Source organism: Perca flavescens, chromosome 4 (assembly GCF_004354835.1).
Source record: "Perca flavescens isolate YP-PL-M2 chromosome 4, PFLA_1.0, whole genome shotgun sequence".
In the NCBI taxonomy this organism is placed as follows: domain Eukaryota; kingdom Metazoa; phylum Chordata; class Actinopteri; order Perciformes; family Percidae; genus Perca; species Perca flavescens.
Window position 1 is genome coordinate 19,943,047 of NC_041334.1, and position 12,577 is coordinate 19,955,623.

At 39.6% G+C, this 12,577-nt stretch overlaps 1 protein-coding gene across 1 annotated transcript in view; it reads right to left on the bottom strand.

The window, feature by feature from the left end:
• col2a1b (collagen, type II, alpha 1b) overlaps positions 1 to 5,603 on the bottom strand; it is a 48,803-nt gene extending 43,200 nt beyond the window's left edge. Inside the window, exons 1-2 of the mRNA XM_028575549.1 lie at positions 5,193 to 5,603; positions 987 to 1,196 (exon numbers count right to left, since the gene is read on the bottom strand). Of these exons, the coding sequence (XP_028431350.1) occupies positions 987 to 1,196; positions 5,193 to 5,286 (304 nt within the window). The 5' untranslated portion in view covers positions 5,287 to 5,603. The remainder of the gene's footprint in view (positions 1 to 986; positions 1,197 to 5,192) is intronic.
• Between the last annotated feature and the right edge of the window lie 6,974 nt (positions 5,604 to 12,577).

Sequence of the window (12,577 nt, forward strand, 5' to 3'; positions counted from 1 at the left end):
AAAAAATCAAAAATCCTATGTTCATTTGACAAAAGAAGCTAAACTTTTCAAAACTAAAATGTTGTCTAAATTCAAGTAGCAGTTCAAGGCATTTGAATCCAAAAATTGACTAATCTGCATAATTGAGATTTAAATCAGGAACTATCCAATCACAAAATCAGTAAACAATATTATGAATCTGACAGATGTTGAATAACATCTTTTGACACTTGGCAGTGTTTGATAGTTGGACACTTTTTGGTCAGTAAAAAAAGTATTGAGTTTCGATAGCCAGCCTTATTTTCAGGTGGTTGATAATATAAAATGATGCTGTTAAATACTTCTTACTAAGCACCTAAGTTTGCCTTTAATGGAGGATAAGTATTTTATAAAGCATTTTAATCCACAAGCATGCATTGCAAACAGTGACACTTCTGATTTTACGTATGCTCCTCAACTGCTTTTATTTCCAAAGCTGACCTTGTTTCTCAGGAGAAAATGGCAGCTTTAAATGTGGTGAATAGCTCCTTCACAGAGTTTCAGTAGAGTGTCACAGTTTTTCTTGCCATCAAATCTGCAGAAATCCTCAGAGAGGATATAGAGTAGAAATGTGAGGCCGTGTCTGCTTGACTGAGGTATTTCCTTAATGACTCCCACATGTTTTCATGATACTCAGGGAAGGAGAGAGTATTCAAACAAGATGGGGCCAAGGTGAGCCAGCTATGGAAAAATTACATTGAGGTAGCATTTTGCTGAAATCTGGTCAGATGTGTCACAGTTGTAATTTATTCCTTATCATTTGTTTGCTTTGGGGATAGAAAACTGTATTCAAATCAAAGGTTGACATATAGTATAGGCCTGCTTTAGTACATTAAAGTGTTTTATAGTTAATGGCCAACCTTTGATCAATACCAAATCCTCCATCTGTCATTTTCTCCCCAGAATAAACAATATGATTTTGTAGAGTAATTTATTTATGAAGAGGTGTGAGATAAATAAATTACGACCAATGGGTGGAGACTGGTCAGCTGCGCAGATGGGGCAACACTCTCCGAATGGGATTTCAGGTTTTGGGCAGTCTTTTAGCTCCTCGCAGACAATTTCATCACACAGGACGGTTCCAGTGTCACACACACAGATGCGACAAGGCTCTGGTTTCCATACGTCCTTGTCACTATAGCGCTGTCCATCTTGTGTACAGCTAATAACATCCTCCTCTGTGTGTGAGGTCATAGAGAGGGTCACACAGAGGCCCAGGCAGGTGATGGTAGGAGGAAAAAGGAGATTATGCATCAGGTATAAACAGCAGTCACTGCAATGTGTTACTCATAAACAACAACTATTGTATTTACTGTAAGTCATCCAATGTCTTAAAAATATAAAGCAAAGTAAATCATATTTTGTTTAGGTCAGTGGTTCCCAACCTGGGGTCCGGGCACCCCCAGGGGGGGCGGCAAAGATCACAGGGGGGGCGCGAGTCTTTATCTGGTTTGAGGTTGAGGTAAAAAAAAATAATATTTGCACGTTAAACAAATTATGATAATACACTAGAATATATAATGTATACAAAAGTCTGTATAAAAACTATATATTCTGTTGTATCCTCGTTTTTCCTGCTGCCGCGGCATCACTATTTTATGAATGAAAGATGGTGGAGAAACGTAACAGTGCTGATAACTGCTCTGTGTCAAAAAAGAAAGTAAGGCTCTATTTCCAGAGTTACCTCAACTTCGGTTTTAGGGGAGGGGGGGGAGCTCGGCTTTTCTTAGGCATGAGTAGGGGGGGCGCAAGGAAAAAAGGTTGGGAACCACTGGTTTAGGTGGTAAACACATATGCAGTGCATCAACAGGATCTCCAAAGTGTTAAACATGTTGGAAAGCTTACACCAAATTAAAACAATAACCAAAACCAAAATTTGAGCTGGTTAGAATGGGAGATGGCAACAAAGGGACTTCTTATCAACAGAATTTCTACAAATAAAAAATCTTCTAGGGTGTCACAATGGCCTAGGGGCTAAGGAGCGTCTACGTAGGATTTCAACTAACTATTCTTTTCATTAGCGATTATTCTGCCAATTATTTCCCTGATTAATAGATTAATCATTTCAAAGTGAAAAGAATGTCTGTAATAGTATCCCACAGCCCCCCAAAAAGATGTATTTAAGTTGCCTGTTTCATACAGCAACAGTTTAACAGTCCAAAACCCAAAGATATTCATTTTACTATTATATATGACAAAGAAAAGCATCAAATCGACACACGAGAGGTTAGAACCAGCAAAGATTTGCTGTTTTTTTTATTCAAAAATGACTAAAACAAATAACCAGTTATCAAAATAGTTGCAGGCTATTGTTTTGTTGATTGACTAATCGATTAATCAACTAATCGTTGCAGGTCTAGTCTACTTAAATCACAACTTTCTCGGTTTTAATCCAGCTGTTGCACCTCTGTTGCATGTCACCCCCTCTCTTCCCTACACATTTTCTGTCTTCCTCTCAACTACACTCTATCAAATAAAGGCTAAAATGTCCCAAAAAATCATCTTAAAAACAAAAAGAAATCTTGTGCTATCATTCCATTTATCAATAACCAATACCGAATCCAGTTATTGAATTAATATACACAAGCATGCAACCTCTCAAAAAGCCTCAGGGTGGCAATGTAACATCACAGAATCAGCGCTGAGTAGGCCTAAGACCTGCAGGAAACCTCCAATAACTTCACAGGAGCTGCAGACTATGTGCCTAAATTCCTCCACAAGTTAAAAATAGGGCTAGTTTACATTGCAGGAGACACCCTAAACAGACTTTGCATTCAGTAGCCTAAATGAAAAATTTTTGGATTTTTTTTTTTTTCAGACCACAACTTGGCAAAGAGAGCATAGCTGAACGTGAGGGAGGTGGGGCATGTTTCAATACAGGTACTGTACTTGCTCTAAATGACACCACTCAAGAACATTTAACAATGAACTCGTTAATTAGCCATATTCCTGTCAATTTTCCAGTCTGACAGCTTCCTAAAAAGTCAACAGAAGGTTGCTGAAAGAAATGCTCTGATGGCAGCCACTGAACCTGCACAAGGGGTGAAAGTGGTCGTCCCACCAAAAGAAAAGCCTCAGGGTTCAGGCTGCCGAGAGTGTGAGAGGGGAAGGAGCAAGTACAGTAGCTATATTTACCTTTGAGCACTGCTTAAGTCTAGGTAACCTGGTGGACCTCAGCAGCAATGAATGAGGTCTTTCTGGATAGGGACAGAGTGGGCAATTCACAAACTACTGCCTTGTATAAACATGGGGCACATTTTAAACCCCATCTGGAAGTCATAGCTGTGTCAGATGCCAATTCAAATATTCCAGAGAGAAGAAAAAAAGGTCAGCTTTCATGCACATATCTTGCAGGTTTGACATTTAGTTTTACAGGTCTGGATGCACTGTCAAAAGACTGCACCTGTCTTTTCATTGGCTCAAATATGAAAGATTCTCCTGATATTCTGGGACAAGGGCTCCTCAGTTTACTGCAGAGTTGATAGAAAGCTAGCTTTTCGTCACTGAGGATAATTTGTAAGTCCCCTCTCCCATGTGTTGGCAGCCATACTGTTTTCCAGGGGAGTAAAATGAACAATGAAAATTGTAAAGTGAACACAGGTGTACTTTGAGGACAGTAGAGTCAACTGTGTTTTCATTGTATTTAGTAACTTTTAGGTCCTTCTACCATCATTTAATTAGCTTTATGACCTCCTCATCTACATGGACGCTCAGTCAGTGGCCACAAATATCAGTTAAAGAACTTTCCCCTCTCCCGTTTGAGTGACTTGGGCAATTCAGCCTGCTGTGCTAAGGTCACACTCAGACCTCTTTACCACTTTAGTGTCTCCCAGATATATTTCTGCCTCTTGTTAACACTGAGCAAAAAAAGGGCATTATATCCAAGGGACTATATATCTGGAAAGGTAACCTGAGACTTGCAGTTGCTTTGGGAATTTTCCCCTTTTTTCTCTTTCTTCTTGGAAAATACACCTTTTCTTTGCTTTAAGAGCTTGACTTTGTGTATTGTGAGAACAAAGTCGCTTATATTTTTCTAATCACCTATCCCTGGCACCTTGGCTCTCTCTCTCTCTATCTCTCTCTCTCTCTCTCTCTCTCTCTCTCTCTCTCTCTCTCTCTCTGTCTCTCTCTCTGCGCTGACTGTCACAGCTTATGGTTAATCTTTTACACAGAAGGAAATCCTGAAATCATATGGAACATTATTTCTGGCTCCAATCTGCGGGCTTTACTCTCAAAACTCTCTTGTGGATACTAAAATCAATAATGATGATGAATAATCCCACTCCACTTTTATAAAAAAAAAAAAACTGCAGAAACTGTAGAAAGACTGCAGGTAATATGAGGAATATTAATGGAGAGAATATTAAAATAATCACATCAAAAAAAAGATTTCAGTTATTAGTCCACCTTTCTGCCCCAACAAGCCATGATTCGCCTGGATGCCCTCTGACTGCAATGGAATGTGAACACTTTCACCAAAGGCCCGTGAGCCTGACCACCTTTCACTTTTTGCCCATCCCCTCCTCCTCTCCCCGTCGATATTACGTGAATCTGCAGCTAAAATGAGAGCCTGTCAAATGCCTCTAAAGCACCCACAGGTGTCTGGCAGCTTAACCTAAGAAAGAAGAAAGAGGTAGGGGAAGGCCATGGGCTCCCCTGTAGGGGATCATAATCGGAAATCTTTATGATTTTTGCTTCCCAGAAAGTAAACTTTAACAAGAATGAATAAATACTGCAACAACAAAGTAACTTAAATAAAAAATAACTCCACAGAAGCAAGAAAACAAACACGCTCTGTGCGCGTTATTTTGTAAACTCTCTCCATCCTTTGCATCACTTTTACGCACGTCCACAACTCTGATATAGTGAGTTTTATCACACCTTTTAGGTACCGTAAGATCAGCACTCCTGGTAAATAGAAGGTCCACAGCTATCACCAACAAGAAAACTTTCCATGCAACAGAGAATCCAAATAACCATGGACTTTCTGTGCGTAAAAGGTGCGAGGGAATAACCAAATGACTCCAAGCACCAAGCCAAGCACTTAACTATTCAAAGATCAAGTGCTGTGCTTAAAGATAAACCTGTTGCAGAATAACTATCTATATGCACCTTATGATAACTTAAGCTTTTCTTCATTACAGCTCTTTGACAAAAATAAAACGGTCACTTACGGTCGTCCTCGTCTTGACATCTTACAACAGTTAATAGACAAACTTGGGTTGCTACAAGTAGCAGTACAGTCCTGGAATCCATAAAGCTGAACATGTCTAAATATTAGACATGCAGGGCCCGCGAGGGAGAAAGAAAGGTGCGAAGATATCGGAGGCTTCTCTCAGTATTTGGTGTGTGTGTCCCCAGTTACAAAAGCCAAACCATTCGACAGTCACAGTTCCCAAAAACCAATGGGGGAATCCAGCGGCAGGACCCGGACCTGCAGCAGAAAATCAGCACCGACCGCTTCGGGTCAGACGCTGTAGTTTTATGTCCCCGTTGCCTTCAATGAATCGTATATTCCCAAATATCAGTCCGGCCCCTTACCCCCTGTTAGGCTGAAATCTGAGCCCCAATTCCCTCCCATTCTGTCTCCCAGGTTCCATTCTCCCAGTCCCAGACCACTCCTTTCTCCACGTGCTGCAACTAAACCCCCCCAAAATCTCTGCCTCTCCCCAAACTTTGGTGCCATCCCCCTTTCTCCCCCGCCTTGTTCATCGAAAGCATAGCGATGTCAGAATCACTTCGTCACGCTAATTGAAGGCGCTCCTTCATTTTTGCCATATAGGTCTGTGACCTGTGTACAATAAATAGATTAGTGCAAAGGCACGTATTATATTCTAGCAAGTGGGCAGGCCAAAAAAAAAATACGGGACGCTGTCATACTTTACAAGGGTACTTCAAGGTGGTGGTTGAATACATCAGACAGCAGTGTTGGGCAAGTTACTTTCAAAATGTAATACATTATAGATTACTAGTTACTGTCATTTGAGAGTAATTAGTTATATTACAATATTACTGTCTCTGAATTGTAATGCGTTACACTACTTTTGCATTACTTTTGAGTTACTTTCACCAAAATAATAGCGGAAGTTTGACTTGGCAGCTAGCTTGTGAATTTCACCACCGGATCAATAAAGTCTCCTCTTTATCCACTTTGATACATCATAGATTATTCATAATATTTTGTATAATTAGTATGGAAATGCAAAGTAACTAAAGCTATAAAAAATAGATAAGTAAAACGTACAATATACAAGTAGGAGAAAATGAAAATACTCAATTAAAAGTATCTTATGGTTGTATTGAAGTACGGCATTGTTGTAAAATGTTTGTTTAAAGCACTTGAATAAGAAATTCATGTTGTTTAGTTTATATAACAGTCTAAAGGAAATGGTCAATTATAGTGTGATTAAAACTAACTATTTACATTATTTACAGTACTTGATTTACAGCTGATATGTAAAAAGGTCCACAACAAAAACATTTTTTTAACAGTAATATAGTTTTACTGCGAACCGTCACAGGAAGTGCTTTTATTTTGAAGTAGCCTACACGGAAGTTGTCTGTTGTGTACTCTTGCTAGCTTACTGAGATGCAATATGTCCGTCAAGCTAAGTTGCTCACTTTCTTGTTTGTAAAACTGCAACTGTAATAATTATTAGCGTTCATGACAGCAACATATTGAACAGTAAATGGTCACAGTAAAAGACAAGCGTTTTTGGTCGTCATTCGAAGCAGTTCCACTACAGGCAAAGTTATAATAAGTTAGTAATGCGTTATATTACTGCGTTACAGCAAAAAGGAATACATTACTGTAATTGCGTTACTTTTGTAACGCGTTACTCCCAACACTGTCAGACAGTGTGTGAAAATGATACAGAGTACAACAGAGACACATCAAGTCACTTTTAGGATAAGCGCAATTTCACAGACACTAACAGTCCCTATAATTTCAACATGTTATGTGGGGGAGATTCAAAGGGCATGAAAAGAGAGATGAAATTATGCTATAAGACTTTATGTTAATGGTATAAAAGTAATGTTTAAATACTGTAATGCACAAATAACGCATGGTTTGCTGCATGACCATGCAAAATGTGTTTTGAAGCCCCACAATACAATATGAATGCATGTTGAGGGCATCAGTTCATGTGGTTACTAAACACTTATGGTCCAATGAGTTATGAAAGTTAAACTTATACATATTAACACGTGACAACACAAGTAAACCCAAGTAACTTTGGGCTCTGGAAAATTGGAATTCTTTCACTGCTTTTTGGTGATTCTTGAAAATAATAAGCAGATATATCAATAATGAAAATAACCATTAGCTGCAGCCCTAATGTGAACGTAAATGCATTAAATGAGCACACGTTTTTTTACACCTGTTAGCTGCATAACACCTGTATCATTCCAGATTAGAGCCAAAAGTGAGTTATTTACTAAAACAGATCATTGCTTTTTTTTCATTGGCTTTAAAACTGAAGAGGCACAGGTGAGGCCAGGTTCTCACCTGGTTTGGCCTCTGGGCTGTAGGATGTAATACGCTGCATTGAGTTATTTTACTTACGTATAAAGCTCAGAGACATTTGATCTAATTTAGTAGCGTTCTATAGCACTGACCAGATTATCACATTTTCTGACCAGATTATCATATTTTCCTAACATGGTGAGATGGAAAACTGAAGTAATGTTGAAAGGGCAGATGAATTGTCATATCCCCAGTCAGTACTCTCATCCACTACGTGGAAGAGCTTTTATGTGTAAGCTTCTAAGACTCCCACGCACTGAATGAGACAGTCTCAAATAAGACTAGAATTGTCAGTTTTTTCTCTGTATCATCTTGGTTTCAGGAAAGAACTACTTTGAAGAGACGCTGCCTGTTTGTCGTATTGTCTTTATTTCACCTGTTACCTTGGCAATCAGGTTCTGTAATGGCTCTGGTGTCACATTGGATATGCCTTTCAGAACTGAAAGTTTCTCAAACTGTCTGCAGCATGCTCACTTGCTTGCACACTGATTTTCGATCAAACAAATGATTTTAACATTGAACCTGTGTTAACCTTTTCTTTTTCTCGCTGTCTGATAATGGGAGGGAAAGAATAGCTTTAAAAAAACAGCGGCAGATAGACATAGGTTGTGAAAGGAACTCTTTGCTTCTTATAAATTTATGTCAAGTTCACTTGCCAATTGCATGATATAATCCAGTAACCAGAGTCAAACTAGCACTAAAAGAGGTTATATGCAGTTTATTATTGTTGGGTGTGTTTATTAACAAAGTGATACACTCTTTGGAATAAAAGACTAATATTTTATTGGTAAGCATACTTTGCAAAATTAGAGGCAGGGATTTAAGGACTTTATTTTATCAACTTGTCAGTTTCACATTCATTTCAAACACTACTGTGCATTCTAAGGGACTGCAGCTGTGTACCAGCAGGATACAGTGCATAACTGCAAAAAATCATTTTTAAACTTTAGTTGTAATTGGTCTGTACATTGGCCTGTCACATAATAGGTCAGCTTTGGGGTGGGTTTGCATACTCACACAGAACATGATGTGCTCAGAGAGTGAGTTTATGAGGACACCAATACACTGAACTGTTTGCATCAAAGGAAATTCCCATGCAGCGTTGACCATAGTTTATGTTATAACTAGGGTTGTACTTGTAACTATAGATACTTTATAGACTGTGCGATAGTCAGACCATAATCACTGCAGTGCTATCCCTAACCCTAACACAACTTGTCAAGCATTTTTGCAGGTTTGAGTAGTACTTGAGTAAATACAATTAGTAACTTTGCACCACATATCATATTTCTCCTTGTAAAAATAACACTTCCTCTAAATTTAAGATGCAGCATGAACACCCTTTTCTATATTTGCTTTAATATGATAATCTCCAGGACCAATCCTGTTCACAGAGGGAACACAAAGCCAAACCAAATCAGACCTCTGGAAGTGACTTTCTTGTCCCGGCTCTAACCCCGTCACATGTTGCTGAGGATATAAATCACAGTGACTAACTGAGTGTTCATGGAGATGCCATGGAGAGCCACTTGTACTCTGCAGCTACAACTTTAGCTATATATAAATGGCAAGGGACCGTTTGGTTGCATCATTGATGCAGGGTCCTCACCTCTCAGCAGGTTGTGACCTGTGGGCTTTGACCTCTGACCCCCCCACACGCTTATTTGGAAACGGGAGCAGCTGGTGCATTCTACGTGTCCAGCATTAGTGATATTCTCTGCCACTTGGCCGTCTAAGGAGAACTGCAGTTGTCTGAGAATCGTCCTGCATGTTAGTTTGTATTTGTCATTTATTGACTCCAGGTTCAAGTGGAGTAACGACTGATCACTGATCAGCGGAATAACCTGTTGCAAACACCTGCTTTTCACAGGTAGACATATGCATGTTTCAACATAGCATAACAAGTGGTGGTATAGAACAACAATGTGACTTAATTACACCAATACTTCAACTATATGGATCAAATGTGGTCAACAGTGAGGTTGAGTCATATTTACTTTTGGTTTTTCACTTTTTATTCACTTATAAATGCAAATGTGTTTGTTTTACATAATTGTCCATCAGCTCAAACCCAAAGTTTTGTTTTTCATGTAATCCATACTCTGCAATCTTACATGAACATATCATATATATAATTTTTTTTTATAGTTTCAGACATTTTCTGCACAAATTATGTATGTCTGACTAGGCACGTCCAGGCACGTCCAGCTGGGAGGAGGCCTCGGGGAGTACCCAGGACTAGGTGGAGGGATTATATCTCCAACCTGGCCTGGGAACACCTCGGGATCCCCCAGTCGGAGCTGGTTAATGTAGCTCGGGAAAGGGAAGTTCGGGGTCCCCTGCTGGAGCTGATGCCTCCGCGACCCGACCCCGGATAAGCGGACGAAGATGGGTGGATGGATGGATGGATGGATGACTATGTATAGCAAAGCTCCAAACTACTAATAATTGTTTTCCTTGTGTGATCTTGTGGCATGCCCATACACATTGCACAACCCAGGGATCAAAGACTTTGGATCAGTTAACTACAACTTTTCTATTCATAGGCTGGAGACCTAAAGCCTGCTGTAATTTCTTATTTTCGTATTGCAGCTAGTAACTGGCAGTGTGGCTACATCAGCCAGTGCGTTGTGGACTGAAAATGTGTCAACAATTGTGAAACCAATGAAAACTGTGTTGCTTGACATATGCTGTTTTATGTTTTATGGTCTCAGTGCATGAATTTGTGAGATATTGTGAGGTGCTGTGCTGTATGTGTGTACAATATGATCTCTGTCAGTAAGCAGCCCACAAATGTCTTTGAAGACAACCCTTTGAAGACCCTTGGAAATGAAACCCTGTGTCTATGAGATGTTTTGATACTTTGTGCTTCTCATTTCAATGTCTGTGAGAGTGCACGTATGGTTTAAGTATTAAGGATCACTGTCAATGAGTTAAGACAAGACTTTGCTTTGTTTCTGACTTATAAACCTCAATTAGGTCTGAAAAAGAGATGGGCTGCAGTGTCCTGTGGCAGGATTTTGATTACTTCTTCAAAGCTTCTCTGTGCTGAACTGACAGACGTGTCCCCCTCCAACAGAGTCCCCAATGCTACAGAAAAGATGAGAAAATAAACACTGAGGTATCAAATGTGTGCCATGCAAGCATCAGAGCCCCAGAGATTAGGAATTTTTTCTGCCAACATTAAGGACAGGAAAAATCATTGTTCAATTCTTTCCCAATATGTTTTAACATTTAGGTTGTTTAGCAAGGACACATGTAGGAAGTTTTCTTTTAATAAACATTGATCATCTTCCATTGCTAGTCAGTGAAATATTTTGTCTGTGAATTTATGATGTGGTGAAAAATTACAGCTGCTGAAAGTTCAGTCTGCTGTGCCTCTTACAATTCACACCCAAGACCTGTGCTTTAAAGAGGCAGAAAAATATGTGAAGAGTCTGTGAATATAGGTCTGAAGTTTGTTTAGGAATGAAGTCTGTCTGGAAAGATAATCAGTAAGTACGGGGGAAAAAAGAGAGAGAGAAAGAAAGAAAGAGAGAGAGGGGGAACAGACAGAGAAGCGAGAAGCAGATGAGGGAGAGAGTGAGAGGTACTGTAAGGTGGGTGGGAAAGATGGAATGCAGGATTGAGGGAGGGGACAACTGAAAGAGGAGGAGAGGGTGGGACACCAAGAGTGGGAAGGAGATTGATGATGAAAAGAGAGGGATAAAGAGAGAGAGCGAGAGAGAGAGAGCGAGATACAGAGAGAGAAAGAGAAAGAGAGAGAGAGGTGCACACAGCAGGGAGAGCTTTAACTGAGGCCATGTGAGATTGCCACTGAAATAACAAAAGCCATGATGTCACCAGCTGGGTTGGATATGAAAGAACGCTCTGTCAGGCTACCTTAGCCATAATAACGTTACTTCCAGTAGCCTGGTTTCTACTACGGGCCAAATGGGGATAGCCCATAGATTGTAAAAATAGTGGACATAGGGGAGGATGACGCGGCCAAGCCAGTGTTGTTTATGGTTGCAATGGCGCTGCACTAAGCTAAACGCTAAAGGGGGAAAGTTGCTGATTTTTAACCTTTCTAAAGTGAGCCATCTAGTGGAGATTTACTGGCGGGTAGGCTACTGCTGCCATTCATCTGCATGTATGGCAGTACAGAAAATCTGCAAACTTTGGTGAGAGGGTCAAAGTTTAAGACGAAACATAGACAACACCGCAAAACATGTTATTTTAATATACACAGTGCCATGGATAGCATTGCTAAGTCTCTAACATGATTGACAGGTCTGTGTGTAGCCACACCCTAAAGCATCCCCTGCTTTATTGTCAATAAAAAAGGGACCATCATTTACAAACTGAACATCATGCCGTATCAAAGAAGACTTGAAATGTAGAGATTGAGGTCAGAAACCCATTATGAAAATGTTTATTGAGTTAATAAATCAAGTGAGAAGTATGGTAATTTTCCTAAAAATTCTATAGAAACAGACTTCTTTTTGCAACCATTTGAGTCGCCCCCTGCTGGAAATTAGATAGAATGCAGGTTTAAGACACTTCCGCATTGACGTCACTTTTCAGACCTGCAGCTTCGTCCATTATTTTTACACTATGGGATAACCAGAATTTACTACCCACACTACTCACATTGTTTAGTTCTCCCATAAATTTCATTCAGTTGTCTAAAATTCCAAAATATTACTCCTAAAGGCAGGGAATTTTCTGCATAATTTTTAGTGTCAATAAATCACATGAAAAGAGCAGAACCAACAATGTCTCTAAATACTTTCAAACTTCACTCATCCGTGGTACTCAGCCTCAGACCTACTCGGTCCTATGGAAGACATAACACTTTAAAAACAGGTCACAAATATATATGGTTTCATTCAAGTTTCAGTTTCAATTTCATTCAGAGCTAAAATGATTAGTTGAACTGTGTTAAGTAAAAAATGCCATGGCATACCTTTGGGTTTTGGACTGTATATTGGACAACCAAGACATTTGAAGATGTCACATTGGACTGTTGGGATATTCTGACAAAGATAG